The following is a 21,392-nucleotide window of genomic DNA, read 5'->3' on the forward strand; positions in this document are numbered from 1 at the left end:
ACTACCATCTTCCCTATGGTACTCTTTCTTTCTCAGTTTACAGAAAACCTACCTAAATGGGTAGATATATATACACAAACTTTCCCATCACTTTCCCTCCCAACAATATGGTATTAATTAAATCCTTGTCAAGAGAGAGACTTTTGATCTCTGTTCCAACCAGACATCAGTGATAGATAAGCTCTCCTTTCCATATCATACCTTTCTATCCAATTCACAGAGACATTCTCTGGGATACAGTTGTTCTACCAAATATACAGATTACAGTAATACTATTGCTATTCCCTATATCCAGAGCACTTCAGAAAAAATAGACTTTAAAGAAATATGATCTCTGCACTACTTTCAAACTTTATTTGAAATTGGCAGCCCTTAACCACTCTCCTAGAGAGCGACCTTTCCTCTCTCTGTTCCATGTGTTTACAAGGTTCCTTATTCTTGCAATTTGTCATAATATAGACAAGTTGCACAGTATAGAACAATATTGCACAGTTAGGTCTTGCTAACCATAACTTGGATACCTTACACAGAATCAAATGAAAAAATAAAAATATAAAATAAAAAAACTACTATGCTTCACCACAGCAAACATAAACCTGAGATTTTTTAGAATTAGTAACAGATTAAAAACCACCCTAATCTGAATAAATATGGTTCTATCAGACTTCTCAAAATTTGGGAAGCATTAATAATTCTTAGACCTCCCATCCAACAGCAAGGCTAGCCAACATCACTCACAGAGAGTGTCTCTCATAGGACTTTAGGTTTCTGTCTAACTTCTTCCACTTATTGTTTCATGTGTTTTTGTGTGTATTATTACAGTTTTTATACTATATCCCAGAGGATGTCTCTGTGAAACAGACAAAATATCAGAATCATTAAGTTTGTGATTAGCCATTTTTCAGTGCTGTATTCATTCCATTAAACATAATTATAAAGTAATAAGAATGATCCTTCCAACTACAGAGACACTAGTGTGATGGCCTCAATGAGTAGATTATGAAGTAAATTATAACTACAAGATCAGAAAAGGGTATTGCATTTCGTGTGTCAGAAGAACACGTTAGCTTAACTGCTTGTAAACTCCTATATTGAGGAATATTATAATAATAATACTATTTATTATTATTATTACTATTATTACTTGACACCTCCCCCCCCCCCTCAAGGAGTCCAAAGACTCATCGAGGGGGGGGGCACCTAAGACTCTCTGTCTCCACCACTCAATCAACGAACTGCAACTACCACCCACCCACCACCACTAGTATTTTCACAGACAATCACAAACATCCATGCCCATGGCAGGATTTGAACTTGCAGCTTTTGGTTGGAGAGTGGCTATGCTAACCACTCAGCCAACCAGGCCGATCCTGGTTGTATATTTTTATCTTAAGCCTGATCATAGAAAAAAAATAATCACCAAAGGGCAGGAAGCATTTGACTTTTGTAAATCTCGAAAAGGCCTGTGATTCTATTCCATTAGCAGAGAGAGAGAGAGAGAGAGACATCGATAAGGAGAATGAATGTGAGTAAACTGATCATCAATTTGATTAAGTTTTTTCACAAACAGTGGTTAGACTAGGAATGAACTCCCTGAGAAGGGTGATAAAACTGAACAAGTTTAATCGCATGCCATTACTTAAACATATGATATATGTTTAAGTTTATGTTTAATTCTGGAAACCGTGAATGATAACATCTCCATACCACCATGAAAGTTCAAACAAAAATATTACCTATAATTCACATCAGAACTATTTGATTCCTAAACTTTCTAGATGGAATTAAGTCAAGGGGGGGGGGGATCACCACCTTTCTGAATTTGTATTCACATCCAACTTCATAATGAGGAAGTTCATTGACTAGCAATAGCTAATCAATGAGCTTTCCCAATATTTGTAAATTTTTTATATACAAGTATAATTCTGGTTAACATCCATGCCTCTCATACATATCATAGGAAGGTCATATTTTAGTGCGCCAGGAAAACATTTTCTGAATACATAAAATGAACTTAACTATTATCCTTTTATAAATTATAAAAGGATAACTATACATAAATAACTTTAATGTTCTTCATTGGTTACTCACCAAAGCTCACTTCTTTCCATCTAAACTTGTGTTGACGACTTACAGAAAAAACAGAATGATAATCATGATGAAGGATCATATCACAGGCTGTCTCCAAATAATGTGGCTGAAGGCATGGTGAAGTACACTGAACAAGTCCCACTACTGTTATTTCTGAAACCAAAATTATAATTAAATATCTAATTTAAATTAAATAACAGTGCATCGAAACTTTTTTGATGGAAATAATAAAACTGTAAAAGTTTCACAATTCACATTAATTGCATGACATTCATAGAATAGGATCAGCATGAAATAAGCAAGTTTCTGTAATTTCATGAAGTATTCAAGTACATCATGAAATTACAGATGACCAAGGACTTCAGAAACCTATTCAATTTCATCCAAATACACAACTTAATCTCTTTTTAAACTTACTCACAGATCATTCATCACCACCGCTCCCAATTCACTTACCAATATCATTACTTCTCAATGTTTATAGATGGTGGTTTATCAACAGCCATCTTTTCAGATGGCTGTTGGTAAACCACCCTGTTATCCATGCCTCTGATTTATTTTCACATCCCTAACTGCTGCAGTTTATAGAGTAACATTTTATGAAGTATCTTGGTGAATGCATTAGCAAAGCCCAATAATCATGTTATATCCATTTCCTTTATCCATCTCTGTCATAACTCATAAATTAGAGCAAACTACTAAGAAAGGACTACCACTTCACAAAGTTATAAGGTTCTCAGTTCAGTTTTGATTTTCTGTTCACTGATTTCTGAATTCAGATTCTTATCAACTTTTATAATACCTTAACCACCACTCCAGGCAGAATGATTGGCCTGTTAATTGCTTCTGTTCTGGCACCTCCCATGTGCAATGGAACTTTTATCTGAGCATTCTTTCAAGATCCTGCTTGTGCTGAAACTCAAATTGAAAAACTACAGACTATCACAATTCATCTACCCATTCTTTTAACACAGGATGAAATCTCCCCCCAACTAACCATCATTTGCATCAAGATCTGGTGATAACTCTAGTACAACACACTAGTACTTTTATCTCTGTCATTTCTTGATGCATCCATCAATTTAATGTAAATTTCACATTAAATTTACACAGTACTCGTTGCTGTATAAATTATTAAATTTAAACAGCAACGAGTACTACATCATTTCCACTCTTATAAGTGATCCGAGAAAAATGGTCACTATTCATCAACTATTATAATTCAGCTTTACACTCCAGCCATCTCATTTAGGTTATTCTATTGAAATATTTCTTTCTTTCTTTTACTCATCTCACTATGTTAAAACTCAAGGATTTATTTTACTCAGCTAACTACTTCTCATAATCAATGTTGCTTTCCTTACCATGATTGTCATTCTTCTAGTCTGTGCTTTATATTGTTCATGCACATACCAATCTAATTGTTCATCTTCCATAAGGTGTTCCACACTGTTTTCTTTCTTTTAGAATTCTTGCTGGACAAGTTTAATTATCCATTTAACTCCTAGCCAGTTTATGCTACTAACTCTCTTGGAATAAGTTCAGATTGCTCCCTACCAATACCTCTTAACTACTTTCCTGAACTGTTGAATTTTTTCCCCTTTACCAACTAATTAATTTGGATTTTATTGTCATTACTTATCAGAAACAGAATACTAACATGTATCCATATTTAATAAGACTCGCTTTTTCTTATGGTAAATTAATTAAGAAGAAGAAATTATTAAATATATGCAAAACATAAGTTATTAACAATGGAATGGAGTGATCCCAGTTCATGTTGCCTGCATTATATCTGCTATCTTACAGTGCTTATCTTCTGCTGATAAAGGTTTTACAACCAGGATAAAAGTAGGTAGATGCCATATGTTTTAAGGTTATAGAATTGTAAAATCGCACTTATTTTCTTTCTTTCTGTTTTTTCCATATTGTGCTTTTTTGTTACATGTGCTAACTTGTAACAAAGCTTGCCTTTGCCTTGTCTTGGCTAATTATATAATTCAATTAGGAAAAAAAAACTATTTTATAAAATGAATATAAACAGCCAAAATACAAGTACTCGAGATTGCTAAGGTAACAAGTGCTTGCTGCCTTGGCTATCCTAAAAAGATACTGATTTCTTCAGAGAGTCATGCAAATATCCTTATGAGAGCAAAAAACAAAGCACTTTTTTATGTGACTCCCACCCATGAAAGGTTATAAGTCTGTACCATATCAGTACGATGGGTGGAATAAGGAGTTTTTAAATAATTTTTTAATTTGTTTATTTTTTTTACATAGTCCAAAAACCCTGCTCTGGAGACCAAATATGGAACTTTTTAAGCTATTCCAGGTTTCTAATAAGCAGGGCGGTGTTCTCACACTGTACAATTAAATTAATCTCCCATACTAAAGGAATTTGCAAACATTTGTGTCTGCTGTATGATTTGAATACCAGCCTATTATTTGAGAGCATAAACATACTGTAAAACAGAGCAAAATGGCAAGTAACTGCATTTTGGCTGTTTATATTCATTTTATAAAATACATTTTTTTTGTACTTTTTTTTTTTCTTTTTCTAACTGACAGGTATGTTTGTTTCCAATTAGAATGCATGAATGTTTCAAGGCAGAATGCACAGAGTTTACAGCTAACCTTGGCAATCTGAACTGCTGAAGACCAATGTTCAAGAAACCCACATTATGATGTGGTTACTTGAGTCAACATCATAATGTATGCTGAACTTCAGTAAAATAAAATCAGCCTACAGCAACCAAACCTGCTGTTCACATTCACAGGTCTATAACCCTAGATGTATTGCTAATTGCAGATGTATCATCTAGGCCAGGGCTGTCCAACCTTAGGTAATCCAAGGGCCACATTAAAAAAAAAAAAATTATCCGAGGGTCGCACCACAATGCATATCTAGTAATCTGGTGAACAGCAGTGACACAACCTCGATAGCTGAACAAACGAACGACACTAATTGTGCACTAATCACGCAAGTTGGAACCAAACAGTGTAAGAACGCTTCATTGACACATCTAATATTTGAAAAACATGTGGGTATATAGTGATGAAAAAACACCAAATAAAATGACCAACATCAAGATTATCGATTACTGATAGAATTAAAATATCTAATATGCATTCGATTCAAATTGTTATTTTATTTTTTCGCTCATCAAAATCAAAACTCACAGGCAGGCCACACAAAATCCCACCATGGGCCGAATGCAGCCCACAGGCAGTGCTTTGGACAGCCCTGATCTAGGCAACAGACATAAGACGATCTGACTGAAGGATACAGGAGTGAAATAACACAAACAAGATTTGGGACAGTAGTATTCACATCCATTGAATACTACAGCCCCAAGGGAGGATATGTGAAGGGAGGAAGGACATGTGAAGCCTATGTGGTAGCATGCTAACTTAGGCTTCACATGTCCTCCCTCTATGATGGATGTGGATACTAGTATTTGAATCCTGCCATGGCCACAGATGTTTGTGAATGTCTTTAGGGTATAGATGAAATTCACCTGGCAAGAGATCAGCCTGCTCATTGGATACTTTGAAAAGTGACTTAAAAAGTTTTCATGCTTAGTTTCTACAGAAGGATTTCTGGAATATCTAAACATAAGCCTATCCATGGTACAGGTAAACAAGGTTTACAGCCTTTCATGGGCAACATAAAAACAGATGAGTTTCATCACCTGGTATCTAGTACTGCAATGGTGGATATTCTAGAGGGTGTGCTGTTGTAAGCAACATTATTAAAAATTCATAAAATTTGTATAAAAAAATTACTTCTCTAAAATAAAAACAATTCTATTTATACATCATATCAATCCTTCATTTTTGAGATGTAAATGCTATAAATTAAAGATGCCAAGAAATTATATTCTTGGTTTAATCCTTTATTCAAGTGTATGAAAACAACGTTTGAGCATGAAGTATCATCATGATTGGGCTATTTGTGCTGGGGCTAATGACTTCACATTAAGAGACTTAGTATCCTATAATTCAATGCACTCTCCCCTCTTTCAGATGTGTATAAAGCAATACATTATGGGAAGGGCCACTACCCAGATCAATTTCAACCGTTTTTTGCTTACACATGGATAAAGGATTAAAACAAGAATATAATTTCTTGGTGTCTTTAATTTATAGTATAACTAAGTTAAAAAAATTTCAACATTTAAATGCTGCATAAATTTCGAATAGGAGGACATTCTTGGTTTGAAAAAAATGTACATAAAATATCTTCAACACTGTTCCCAACTGTCAAGAAGAATAAAAAATAAATATCAGTTTTAAAAAAAAATACACAATTATCTAATATCCACTGCCGGCCTGGTTGGACGAGTGGTTAGCGTATCTGCTCTCCAGCCAAAAGCCTGGAGAGCGGATATGCTAACCACTGAGGGTTCGAATCCCGATGTGGGCACAGATGTTTGTGATAATACTAGTGGTGGTAGTGGATTATAGATGGCATTGGTGTAGATGATGATGATGGTGGTAATTGTGGTTCGTTGTAGTTGGTGAATTTAAGTGGTGGAGTCGGAGAGTTGTAGAGTAGATGCCCTCCCTTAATGAGTCTTGAACTCCCTAGAGGTGTCAAATAATAATAATATTAATAATAATATATTATATTTATATTGGTTTAAGCCAATAAGAATACAGTTTGGTCAGCTAAATCCGAAATTGCCAGCCCATCCCCGTTCGTTCAGTATCTAGGTAGATACCCAACAGGGTGCACCACGAGCAGGTGAGGATTGGATATTAGGTCAGAAGCCCTATGTGGAGGTCTCCTCTTGGTTATACAGCTTTGACCCTTAAGCACCCCCTGAAGAAAAAATGAAAGAGTTTGAGAACAGGAACCAAACCTTGGAGATTCAGTGGCAAGCCTTGAAGAAAACCCTGATTGATTCAGCCAGAGAGGTATGTGGTGACGTTGTCTGCAAGGATAGAAAAATCAGAACTCCATGGTGAACACAGGAAGTTAAAGAGGCAGTGAAGGAAAAGAAGAAAGCATATCAAAAGTTCCTGGCAAATAAGTCAGCTTGTGCTCTTACAGAATACAGACACAAATGTAAGAAAGCTAAACACTGTGTAAAACTAGCTAAACAAAAGTTATGGGAGGACTTTGGCAAGAATATAGAATATAAATATCAAGAAGGTGGAAAAATATTCTGGAGGTTGTTGAAGAAGGAATGCTTAGGAATGGAGGAATGAGTGCTGTAAAAGGAGTTAGAGATGATAAAGGTGACATGAAAACGAGAGAAAAAGATATCCTTGAAGTATGGAGCAATTACTTTGAAAAACTGCTAAATGAAACAAGAAGTGATGACAGCACAGTGGTAAAAGACACTGCCCAGGCATGCAGTCAGGAATACATATCCATACTTGAAGAAGAAAAAGCCATCAAAGGCTTGAAATGTGGAAAGGCAGCAGGAGTAGATGATATTCGACCAGAAATGCTGAAGTATGGTGGTATAAAAGTCTTACAGTGGCTGCACTGCATAGTTCAGAAAGCCTGGACAGAGGGATGAATTCCCGATGATTGGAGTAGAGCTCTAATAGTACCCATATATAAAAAGGGAAATAAAACTGAATGTGAGAATTACAGAGGTATCTGTCTATTGAGTGTTCCTGGAAAGATCTATGCAAGCATACTTGAGAAACGGTTGAGAAGAATTGTGGAAGAAAAGCTTGGTGAAGAACAAGCTGGATCATGCAAAATAGAGGTTGTCAGGATCAGATTTTCACATTACGACAAATAGTTGAGAAAGCATGGGAATATAACAAAGATCTGTATTTAAGTTTTGTCAATCTGGAAAAGGCATATGACAAGGTATCAAGAGAGAAGCTATTCAATATGCTCTACAGTTATATGGTGTCAATGGGGCATTATATCAAGCAATATTTAGTCCGTATTTGAGTTGTAAGTCGGCAGTTAGAATTGAAGGAAGTACAGGAAGATGGTTTAATGTTAAATCTGGTGTGAGACAAGGATATACATTATTCCCTCTGTTAATCATTATCTATATGGATCACATTATGAAGGAAAGTGGTATTAAACATGATATCAAAATTGGAGATGTTAATGTGAGCTCTTTGCTTTATGCGGACGAAGTTATACTTATAAATAAATCCGCTACAAGTTTGCAAGAGTCCCTGACTAAACTGAATAACTGTTGTACTAGATATGGTATGAAGGTCAGCATTAAAAAGACAAAGACAATGAAAATAGGCAGAAGCAATGAAAATATCAACTGCATTGTGAATGAAAAACCTATAGAACAAGTAAAACATTTCAGCTACTTAGGCACGATTTTTAGTGAAGATAGTATATTAAATATGGAAATACACAACAGAATCAACAACGCTGGTATGGTAGGAAGTCAAATGAATAAATTCATATGGAATAAGAGAGAAATTAGTAGAAACACTAAATTAGCTGTATACAAGACAGTGTTCAAACCAGTTTTAACTTATGGATCTGAGAGCTGGGTCAGAAGTAAAACACTTGACCAAAGACTAGAGACCGCAGATATGAGAGTCCTGAGAAAGATTAGACGCATGAACAGATGGCATCAATGGCAATATCATATTAAAAATGAGGATATTAGGAAAGAACTTGACATTGTCGGCATCCAGGAATGCATTAGCAGAGCTTATCTCAGGTGGTATGGTCACTTAAACAGAATAGGCAAGGAAAGATTATCAAAACAAGTGTTCTCTGCCAAGTTGGCAGGAAAATGACCCACAAGAAGACCAAGATATAGGTGGATTGATACGGTACAATGTGCCTTAGACGATAGAAATATAAGATCTAATAATGATATTATTGGAGTCTTGACAAGTAACAGACTGATTTGGAGGAAAATTGTAGATAGGAAGTTAGTAATGATGTAAATTTTTCATGTAGTACTATCATATCCTGTACACCCCTTGAGGGTACATGTCAGGAATTTGATGATGATATTATTATTATTATTATTCCGGGCAACTCCATGGAGTTGACAGACTCATCGAGGGAGGCCCTAACATCATGTCAAGAACAACTATTCGACATTCACACAGTATCTATCATACCTCACCTTGAACTCATTCATGGTCGTAGCACCCACACAGACTCTGGCAGCTTATTCCACTCATTCACCACTCTCCAAGTACAAAACCTAGCTCTAACACCCCTGCTAACCACATTCTTGCCCATCTTCCATGTATGGCCCCTAGTCCTCCTACCACCAGTCCTATTCTCAAAAATATCTTCTGGATTAATCTTATAGAAACTGTTCAGTAATTTGAATGTCTCAATCATATCACCCCTTTTCCACCTATCGGCCAATTTTTGCAACCCACAAATCTTCAACCTGTTCTCATAAGGTTCATTCCACAGACCTGCTATCATTTTGGTCATTCGTCTCTGGATCCTCTCCACTTCCTCCCCATCAAGAAGAAATCCTGGCACCCATATCTGGGCACAGTAGTATACATGGGGTCTTATGTATACTACTGTGGGCACAGTAGTATACTACTGTGCCCCCCCCCTTCAGATATCACTTCCTCATAATGCACAATGTACCACTGCAAAGTTTTGCAGCATTTGGATCACTGGATAGCACTCGACAATGCTTTAAATGTGGATACTTTAATTTTGATCGCTCTGTATATTAAAATGTAGAGATAATAGGGGTCCTTGCTATACTTCTCTTGGTATGTCTTTCCATTCTAATATTTGTTCTAATTTGACTGCTATTTTATTTCCTGTGTATATTTTTTGAATAGACTGTAAAAGCTAGTTCAGTATATTTAGATCGTTTAATATTTTAAATCATTTTTATCTATTAATTTTATCAAAGGCTCTTTCATAATCAATGAAGGCTCTGCATATTTCTTTTTGAAATTCTCTTTTCTTTTCAATTAATAATTTTAGAGAGAAAATTTAGTCTATGCAAAATCAGCATTTTTGGAGTCCATTCCTTCTAGCAGTTTGTCTTCTACAACAGTGCTTCCCAAACTTCTGGATGTCAGGGTCCCCTTTGGAAAAATGTAATATTTCACGGCCCCCCTCAAAAAAAATCATAATATAGACACATATTATTATAATATTTATTGTATTTATTATTCAATACAAAACATACACAGAGAATATTGCAAAAATCAAATGCAAATATTACATTTTTAGCATCTTACATACACATTTGACATGCCACATTATCTCATATTTTTATATAGATAGAGATAGATAGATTTTTATTGCACAGTTGCAGTACAAGCCCATGAAACGTAAAATGATTAATAATAAAGAAAGAATTAAAAACATAAAAAAAAGAAGTTTAATAACAATTTAATGCAATGGATGTGTTTCAATACTGCTACACAAAAAGTCAATATCGAGTGAAATATTTGAAACTGCAATTCTTGGATTTCTGCTTTGAAATGAAACTTATATGAATAAACATGTATTTACTAATATTCATTAAGTGCCGAAATCCACAGGAAGCAAAATTTGTGAACCCGCACCAATGTGTGATTTTTTCCATTAAAATATAAAAAATAACAAAAAAGAAATAATAAATAATAAAAATTAAATAAGTTTCTTTTAAGATAAAAAAATCTACTTAGTCTTAAAACATTTTAAATTTGTTTTCATTTTTCATGGCCCCCAAGGGGGCCGCAGCCCACAGTTTGGGAAGCACTGTTCTACAATATCCCTTTAGTTTCTCTTTTAATATTTCTGCATTTAGCAGACTAATTACCCTATAATTATTACAGTTATCTTTATTCCCTTTTTTTATAAATTGGGATATACAGTGCTTTTTTTCAAGAGTTTGGAGTTTTTCCAGAAATCCAGACCATGCTACAGAATTTTAGATCTTTCATAAAATTTTCATTAGACTGGTAGATTTGATATTTACCATAGCTGTAGGATAAAAAATTCATTCACACATGCAATAATTAGAAATACCGTTATGCCTAACCAAACTGAAAAGACTGAACTAATATATTGCATCTCATTAAGTCTGTAAAGTATGTAGGGGTGCACATTTCTCATTCATTATGTCCTTGGGGCCTTTTTAGGCTACTGTAGTTTGTAAGATTCCTGTTTTCATAAGGTAGTTTATTTAGCATATCTGGAATGCAGAAACTTCGAGTGGCCTTTTCATAGTGATTATTATATTTATATGTGATATAATTAGTTGTCTGAGGTCTTGGTATACAGTATGCATGACTGGCTATTCTGTAGTCAAAGTAATATTTTAGCATAGCTGCATAATGATATGTGTTTTGCTGATAGTATTTTATGTTCTGATATTGCTTTGTCTACAAAGCCAGTATTGTCTCTGTGTTCCCAAAACATCAGCTTTATCATTTTATACTGTAATGATATTAATCTAGTTAGTTTGTAGTGTGCACAAAATGCATATGCTGTTATAGCATATCTTAGTATGTTTTTGCATAATGTTTTGTATATTAGTCTTTTTATGTGTGTAAGAACTATGTCTTTTAACCTGTAGAGTTTGCTAGTTATTGTCCAGGGTTTGTTTTGTAGATGACTTATGTGGCTGCTCCAGTAAATTCCAAGATATCATATTGTTTCAACCTGAGTGATGGTAGTGGTTTTACTGTTTTATATTTTGGAGAGTGGATGCTGGATTGTTTTATAGTTATTATCAACTGGTTCACTCAGTGGATTTCTGAATATTATTAATTTTGGATTATCAGAGTTTAGGTGTATGGAATTTTTGGTGAGCCAGTAAGTGAGAAGATTTATGTCATGCTGCATGTTTGTTTGGGCTATGCTTGTATTATTATTATATATGATATATATACAATCGTATGTATATATATATATATATTTTTTTTTTTTAAAAATAGATTTAATGACTAACTTATAAAGATTTTAATAAGAATAATACGACTAGTTTCGGCTTATAACAGCCTTCCTCAGGTATTCTTAAAGGACAAGAATAGTAATAAACATTGAAGTATCACAAACTGGAAATTACAGGTAAAAATTGCCACACATAATTGATACATAAAAAACGTTGTATTAGACAAGTTGTTCTAATAGGCGTGCCATTGTTTATTGCAAGTGTGCGTGCAGGCTCACGTGAATGCCAATATTGAATAACTGCAGCATGGCTATCTGGAATGTTATAACTCAAATTGTTGTTTAAGTGGACAGGGTTCAGCAGGATTTCCCTTGATTCTACAATTTTCCTCTCAAACTCATCATCACAGCGAAAGAGCCATGCTGCAGTTATTCAATATTGGCGTTCACGTGAGCTTGCACACACACTTGCAATAAACAATGGCACGCCTGTTAGAACAACTTGAAAAAATACGTTTTTTATGTATCAATTATATGTGGCAATTTTTACCTGTAATTTCCAGTTTGTTTTGATACTTTAGTGATTATTACTATTCTTGTCCTTTAAGAATACCTGAGGAAGGCTTTATAAGCCGAAACTAGTCGTATTATTCTTATTAAAATCTTTATAAGTTATCTCGGTTTTTTTAGTCATTAAATCTATTTTTAAAATGTATCACAACAACTGAGTAAAAGCCGATTATCGCATATATATATATATATATATATATATATATATATATATATATAGGATGAGTCTTGACAGACTTTGTGTTTCCTTGGCAGGACCTCCCACGATTAGTCTTTTGATTCCATGGAGGCCTGAATAATAGTAATAATAATAATAAATTATGAGTGGATACCATAGCTATATTTCCTGCATATTGAAAGAGCTTGCCTTTGAGAGGTAGCTGGTTGTAGTATCGTACATCCACATGTACGATACTACATGTAGATGCTCAATTGAACTGGGGGGAGAGCACAGCTCCCTGTGGTACTCCACAGGTTATTATGGGTTGATCCCAAGTGTATGAAGCATTTTTTGTTTTAAAGGTAATTTCTAAAACAAGTGTGCAGAGGCCTACCTATTCCAACATGTCTTAGTTTTTCTAATAAAGTTTAATGTATGAGTGTGTCAGATGCTTTAGTCAAGTTGATAAAGACTATCATGACAACTTTGTTTTTATCTAGGGTGGCATTAATTACGTCTGTAAAATCTTCCAAGAGTGATCCCTTATTCTTCTTCTAATTGTACTGTTTTGGAGATAATATGAAAGTTCTCTGTATATGTTTGCAAGTCTGATAAGCAAGATATCCTCCATAATTTGATTGATAATTGGTAGTGTTGCTATATGTCTGTAATTATTGACTGAATTTCTTTTTCCATGTATACAGGTGCGATTATGGCAGTCTTTAACATACAGGTATTTGTCCTGTTTTAAAATTTTTATTTATTAATTTTAGTAAGATCAGGATTAGACCAGCTGCATGTTGATTAATATCTTTAGGTCTGATGCCATCAATTCCCAGGCCTTTATTTGATTCTTATGGTTGGGAACCACAATGTCTGTTTTGCTTGTGGTCTGAGTGGAGGATCGCATTTTGTGAGTTGAGGGCTCTTTCTCTGTAGTTCTTGAAATGGAGTCTACAAAGCATTGGTTCAAGTCATTTGCTAGTTGTTGGAAAGATCTGGCATCTTTCATGAAGCACTGTTTTATGGTTTCAAAGACATTGGTATTGGGAACACAGTCTAGCATCTCATTGATCAAATGCCCAGTTTGTGTGTAGCTTTATTTGTCTCTGCAGTAGTTTCTTTTTGCATTTCTTATCTGTGTTGTAATGTGATTCCTTGTTTTCTTATATCCAGTTTTTAAAGCTACATTATTTGGATATCACTTTAATTGCTTCAGAGGATATCCTTTCTAATATCTAGGATTAATGTTTTCTGTTATCATCCAAGGATTTTGGCTTGTTTTTGAGCGAATTCCGATTTTCTTTGTAGCTTTCTTATATTTCCTCCGAGTGAGTTTAATGTTGTTTTTATAAAATATCTATTGAATCTGGTGCCACATATTTCCAGTCAATTTTTCTTTTTTTATGGTTGACTATTTCTTTGTATATTATTGTTTTTCAATATTGCTTTTCAGATGTGAAGAATTGCAAGGATTATGTCTTAGTGTGACAGGTTAAGAGCCATGTAATAATTGTCTGCTACTTTGCATTTTATGACTGCTGCTGATAACTAATTGGTGGTGCCTGAATGTTTATATGATCTATGCAAGAAGCTGTGATACTATTTCTGACTATTTCTTCCATATGTATTACATTATAGTTGGTATTAGATTATACATGGATAACATAATCTAGGAACTGTATGATGTTGTTATGATTTGCATTTGCAATATTTATGTTCATATCACTGATTATCATTATGTATTCAGTTAAGCATAATTCCTGGCATGAAAACCAACAATTCAGTTTGTGCAAGAATTTTATCGTGGTTAAGTTTCATCCTATAAACAGCATTTAGTATTAGGTGGTGCCATTGATTGGTAGTATTAATTATTTCAATACAAACATTTGCAGCATGCTCAAAAGTTGTAGACAGATTCTTTGGCTATTAATTTCTGTTCGGTAAATATTAATATTGCACCATCTGTTTCCATTTGTAAGCAGTACCTATATTGCTGAAAGCCTGGAATTTGGTAGACAGTTGCTTCATCATTAGTAATGGATACCTCCATTTGGACAAATATATCAATAACACCAGTATTCAGATAAGCCTGTAACATTAGCCAATGTTTTCAATTATTTCTGTTTATATGTAGGATGGAGAGCCCTCTCATCTGTATGTTGCACCTATAAACACTATGCATCAAGTGAATCAAAGGTACAACTGCTGGTATACTCTGATATTATTAAATCCTCTGAAAGTTCAGATATAGTTCAGATAGTCTCTGTTTGATGGTTCACATTTATTTTTGTTTTATGGTCAGGTCTTCTTTTTGATGTAATTAGGGTTTTACTTTCACTGTGACAGACTATCTGTCTTCTGAACTTTTGATTTGTATAGACTTTGAAGCTTGTGACATCCTCAAGAATATCTTTGCATCCCTGATCCATAAAAACTGGTAATTTTCTTGCCTGATACAACAGATTCTGGTAGAATGATGTTAAATACTCTGATAGGAAGATTGGTATATTATTGCAACACAACAGCAATATCAGGGAGATCATTGATGACAAGATCTTTTTTATATCGTTGCTGATTTAAAAGTTCATATTGTTGTTTTAGGGCATTAAGTTCTTGACAGAGTTCAGATGTCTCTTTCATCAAACTATGTTGATTGTCAATACATTAACACTATTTTTGATAACTCATAGAGTTTGTAGGACTTCTTTCGCTGCAGAATTATTATGTTTGACAAAGTTCTCATTTTTGCTAATTTTTTGTTGTGATTTGTTCATTCTGCTCGTCAGAGTTCTTGAAAAAGGGCTATTATGCTGGTTTTTATAGTTGTCCTGGATAAGAGACTGCACAAGGTTTGTTTTCCTGGAGGTAGAATGAGTAGAGTGATTGAGACATTGGATATGAAAAGTAATTGAGCAAGAGTTGGTAACTGTAATAGGGACAAATGACTTCACTAGGAAAAAGAACATATCAGATTGGATATCAGTAGGATGTTGAGACAGATAAAAAATAATAGTGCGACAGGAAAGGTAGTAAGTGATAGATGAGGTGGCGAGTGAGGATTATTATTATTATTATTATTTGACACCTCCAGGGAGTCCAAAGACTCATCGAGGGAGAGTGTGCCAACAGCATCGAATGATTGGTCCCCTTCCAACTACTAACTGCGCTCAAACTTACTTAACTGAGCCATTAATAGCAGAGGCTCTACCAATTGACCAACCCTTGCCGGCAAAGGATGGTCGATTGGTTATGAATGATATATTAGCGGAAATGTGTGAGGAGAAACGAGTGCAGTTTGTTAATGTGTGGAATGAGTTTGAAGAATGAAGTGAATTGAATTTGAATGGTTTTGGTGCAAGTCACTTGGAGAGACTGCTGCTGGGATGCAGAGAAGTGAGTGCAGAGAATGAATCTGAAAAAGTGGTAAGCAATGCAAAAGAACAGGAGAGATTTAAGAGGTGGTTATGAATGAAAAGTGAGTGGCATGAGTATAGAGAATGAGAGAGAACAGGTGCGCAAGAGAGACAGAGAAACAGGGGAGGAGAGAGGAACAGAGCATGAGAAAGGTTGATGCTCCAAGAGGATGCGAACCCATGTGTAGACAAAGAGGGAAGGGAATGAACTGGGATAAAGGGAAAACAGTTGGATTTGAAGAAGGTTGTAAGATAAATAAGGAGAAAAAGAAATGGCTTGAGTTAAGCATGGAGAAATCACATCAAATAATTGGTATCATGGAACTAGCTATAGATCCAGGAATGAAATGCTATGTATGTATGTATATATACAAATGCTAGAAGTATAAGAAACAAAGCAAATGAAATGGGTATGTTCACACAAGAATTGTCGGAATAAGTGAGACATGGTTGGATAAGGATGATATCCTGACAGGAATAGAAATGGAAGGGTATGATGCATTTCATGAAGGCAGAAAGGGTAAAAAGGAAGGGGGAGTGTGTTATTGATGACAGAGAAAGAGCTATGTCAATACAAGGTAGAGATGCAAGAGGGAAATAGTGCAAGTGATTTTGAAACACTATGGTGTGAGATAGAGGTGAATAGAATAAAATGAGACCTGGTAATGCATAATCAAATTAGCCAAGCAAATATGAAAAAGGTGATCATCATAGGCAATTTTAATTATGACAATATAGACTGGGATGACAAGATAGCAACTGGAAGTAAAGAAAATGAGTTTCTTGAGTTTTTGACTTACAGCTACCTCACACAGTATGTAACAGAGGACACACAAGTATTGAGGGTCTTTTGATTTGATCATCTCAGAGGATATAATTATAAATGAGGTATCAAATGACCCACCAGTTGGTGAGAGTGATTACCATTGTTTGCTGCCTCCATAAAGTGATTACCTGGATGGTTGCCAGCAGAGTGAAGACCTCTGTGAGAAAAGAGTATATATGGAACCAAAGCTGGTGATTATGAAGAGCTCAGGAGACAGCTTGCAGGTGTAGCATGGAATGAGTTAGTTGGAAAAGAGATCAATGCAGCTTAGGAGATATTCAAGAACTATCTAGTAGAAGCAATGTCTAAATGTATTCCAAGGGTCAGAAGGTTAAATAAGATAGGTGTGTAATGGATGAATGAAGAGATTAAGCATGTGATACAGAGGAAAAAAAAAGGCATTATGGAGGCAGCAGAAGAGAAGTAATAATAATCAATTCCATGAGGATTACAAAGAACAAGCAAGGTGGGTGACTTGGATTGGTAAGGGTAGCAAAAGTGAAGTATGAGCAACAGTTAGCTAATGAAATCAAAAAGAATCCTAGGGAGTTCATTCGACATGTAGCCAGCAAAAAAAAAAAAAAAAAGGATTATGGAAGGATGACACTGACTGGAGAAAATGATATAAGTATAACTGTTGCAGAAGGTATAGTGATTTAAAATGATTATATTTTAAAAGTAAATATATTTAATGAGCAGTTCATAAAGTTCTTTCATTCTTGTCAATGTGACATCATGCAGAGTCTGAGAGCAGTTGTTGGGGAGGAGAGAATGATTTTAAGCAAGCAAGAGGTGTATGGAAAATTGAGCAAACTTCATAAGGCTATGGGACTTGATAATATATCCCTATGTATTCTGAAGGAATGTGCCAGGGAGTTGATATCTGCCTTGACATTTTTTTTTTTTAATATGAATCTTGCACTGGGTCACAGTTACAAAAAAGTGGAAGGAGGGCAAGATTATGCCGGTTCATAAGGGAGGTGATAGAACTCAAGCATCAAATTATAGGCCTATCTGTGTGTCAGATGTTGTGGTTAAGTTGTTGGAGGAAGCTGGTGAGAAAACTAGGATCCAGAAGTGGGTTAACAACAATGGTATTATCTTTGATAGACAGCATGGATTTGCTAAAGGGACATCATGTTTTAGTAATCTACTTATTACAATAAGTTGAAGGCTTCCTTGGACAGAGGAGTGGGATACATAGTAGTATACCTAGATTTCACAATGGCTTTTGATAGATTACAACATGATAAATTGATAGTCAAACTACAACAGATGGGGTTGGATATTAGATTAGTGCATTGGATCTGAAACTGGCTATCTGATAGCTATCTGCAAGTTGTGTATGGGGGGGGAAATATCCAGGAAGAGGAAAGTCACCAGTGGTGTACCTCAGGGGGGGGTCTGTTTTAGGGCTATTGCTGTTTAATCTGTATGTTAATGATACCAGCAAAGATTTGGGTAGGAATATTCAGTTGTTTGCAGATGATACAAAGTTAGAATAAACTATGAAGAGTAGAGAAGATGTTGTGACCTTACAAGAAGACTTGAATAGATTGAGTGAATGGTATGGGAATGGGGATGCCAGTTCAATGTTGCAAAATGTAAGGTTTTAAAATTTGGGAAACAAAGATGGGATCTAGAATTTATGCTTAGTGGGGATATATTGTTGGAGGTAGAGGAAATAAGAGATCTTGGGGGTGATAGTGGATAAGGATCTAAAATTTAGAAGACACACTGCCAAAATTGTAAGGATAACACAAAGAATTCTGGGAATGATGCAGAGGACACTGACTTGTAGAAGTAAGGAGATTATTGTTCCATTGTATAGGGCTTTGATCAGCCCACACAGGGACTACTGTGCACAGATTTGGTCACCTGGTTTTCAAAAGGATGAAGAGATGTTGGAAAAGGTCAAGAGACGATTGACTAAGGTAGTTTCTGATCTCTGGAATGTCGAATATGAGGAAAGGTTGAGAAGATGCAATTTACAGTATCTAGCGTATAGGAGGAAGGGAGGTGATATGATAGAGACCAAAAGTTAGTAAGGGGTTGTTATACGATCAATGTTGAAGAGGTTTTACAGAAAATGCTGGGAGATCAGGGGAGAACAAAAGATCATCCTTGGAAGCTGTATAAGGAGGGTGTGAGCAGGGGAGTTAGAAGCAGGTTTTTTGCATGCAGAGTTGTGAATGATTGGAATGCCTTGCCTGAGAGGATGGTGTCCGCAGAGAATTTGAGTGTGTTTAAGGTGTAGTATGATGAGCTGTGTGTATGACAAAAGAACCTCCTAGATGAGTCTTAGACTCCATGGTGTCTTAGGGTAATAGTAATAATAATAATTAATAATAATCCATTTTCAAGTAGTTAATTTAAATAATTCAAAGTATAAGACTCACTTGTATTTTTGTTTTGTTTTTTCTGTTCAGCTCCTCATCTGATTTTGACTCTGGTAAAATGGACTGTATTGTTAATTTAGATCCTGTTGTGGTAGCTGCATTTCTTTGTTCTCCCTATAGTAAAGGCACTTTCTTTCCTCATGTTTTGCATTGGATTTACATTGTCAGGTTGTTTCTAAAAGGCTGGCACATGTAAAGTGGAGATTCTTAAAGCATATTCTACACATTATATGATTTCTGTCCAACAACAAATCCTTCATGCATTTGTTACACTTCATGGCTCACCTCACCTTACCTCCCTTGAGCAACTGCAGTATCAGTTGTAAACAGTTCACTTTGTTTACAACTCTCAGCACACAAAATTTGGGTACTATTAGCTGATTTTGAAGAATTATACATCACTGTCTTCAGCATGACTAGTGCAACACTTTCAGATTGACTACATAATAATAATAATTATGATTATTATTATCATAATTTAAGTGAATATGAGCATATTCACAAACCTACCTGGATGGTGCTGAATAAATTCAAGAACTGCATCCAAGGAAGAGCTGCTATCTTGTGCTGCTGTGGGATCACGATAATGTACATTAACATTCCATTTGTGTGCAATTTCTGCGATTTCACAATGATCTGTTGATACCCAAACTGAGGAAAAACCTAAATAAATAAACATTAGAATGCGTTATGTGCAATCATAGTGAGAATTGAAATTAGTGTTATAACAATGTTTTAATTGCTAATGTAAATCTAATGCATTATCTGTTTATTACTGTATGTCTTGTACATATCAATGTAAAGGAACAAAAAAGTAGAACAATATTGGTCAGATGAAAATGATATCTTGATAAGAACAGAGATGAAACAAAACTCTCCCTCTCTTCTTGCCTTTCCTATCTCATGAGTAATATTATGCCAGTACAATGTCATTCATGAAATAGGAGAGGCAAGAAGAAAAGGAGAGTTCTGTTGATGATAGTGGATGATCTATGTCCAAGCAAGATGGAGATGAAAGGAGGAAATACTAGCAATGGTTCTGAGATAGTGTGGTGTAAAGTGGACAGGATGAAATATTTAGTCTGATATTACTATAAGGCCCGGAAATGTAGAGGATGCTGACAAGGAAATGTATAGGAAAACAGGCCTAGCCAATAAGAAAAGAATGATCATTATAGGTAATTCAATTGCAATAATACAGATTTGAATGAAAGGATAGCATCAAGGTCAAAGATAATGAATTTCTTCAATTTTGGAGGGACAGCTACCTTACATAAGTAATAGATGGCACATGACTGAGAGTCATGGATTGATCATCTCATCAGAAGAGCCAACTTATATATATATATATATATATATATATATATATATATGTATGCACACACACAGATAGATAGATAGATGAAACTACAAAGTTGGTGTTTTTGGAAAGTGCAGGACATAGCTTGAGGCTGGAATCAGAAGTTGGATAGAAAAAGATCAATGCCCAACTGTTATAAACTATTATACTATTATCATCATCATCAGACTTCCTTCGATGTCTCTGACTCCATTTAACAATAGCAATGTCTGAATATCTTACAGGAAGGATAGGAAGGTAAGTAAAGCAAGTATGAAATAAGATGAATAAAGACACTAAGCACATAGTATGAAAAAAGCCTACATTCTTCTTCTTCTTTTTCCTCCATAACTGAAGGTAGCACAAGATGTTTTGTGCTACTAATCGAACTGTCAATCAATGACAATTCGATTGAGTGCAGACTGCAGGATATGAAGATAACTCACATGTTGGGGGTGGAAGTCACATAAAAAAAATAAAATAAAAATAAATAAAAAATGTTAAGAATATAAAGTTTAGTATATTAGTCCATGAGGCAAACAAAAATCCCAGAAAGTTCTTTCAATATGTGGCCAGTAGATGAAAGAATGATTAAGGAAGAATTATATTGGTTAGTGAGAATGGTAACCACTGTGGAAGAGATAGTTAAGATATTAAATGAATAATTCATAACAAAATTTCATCCTTGTAGATGTGATACCATGCATCATACAAGGCTTGAGTGCATTGGGAAATAGGGAAGGGGAATGATGAGTAATATAAACTTGA

General features: G+C 35.0%; 1 protein-coding gene across 4 annotated transcripts in view; it reads right to left on the reverse strand.

The window, feature by feature from the left end:
- Csas (CMP-sialic acid synthase) overlaps positions 1-21,392 on the reverse strand; it is a 104,926-nt gene that overhangs the window by 67,372 nt on the left and 16,162 nt on the right. For all 4 annotated transcript variants that reach the window (XM_090411225.1, XM_090411252.1, XM_090411243.1 and 1 more), the window contains exons 2-3: positions 19,796-19,948; positions 2,092-2,244 (exon numbers count right to left, since the gene is read on the reverse strand). In XM_090411225.1, the coding sequence (XP_090267351.1) occupies positions 2,092-2,244; positions 19,796-19,948 (306 nt within the window). The remainder of the gene's footprint in view (positions 1-2,091; positions 2,245-19,795; positions 19,949-21,392) is intronic.

The sequence above is a fragment of the Typopeltis vanoorti genome, chromosome 2 (genome assembly GCF_054136105.1).
Source record: "Typopeltis vanoorti isolate ZY-2024b chromosome 2, IOZ_Tvanoo_1.0, whole genome shotgun sequence".
In the NCBI taxonomy this organism is placed as follows: domain Eukaryota; kingdom Metazoa; phylum Arthropoda; class Arachnida; order Uropygi; family Thelyphonidae; genus Typopeltis; species Typopeltis vanoorti.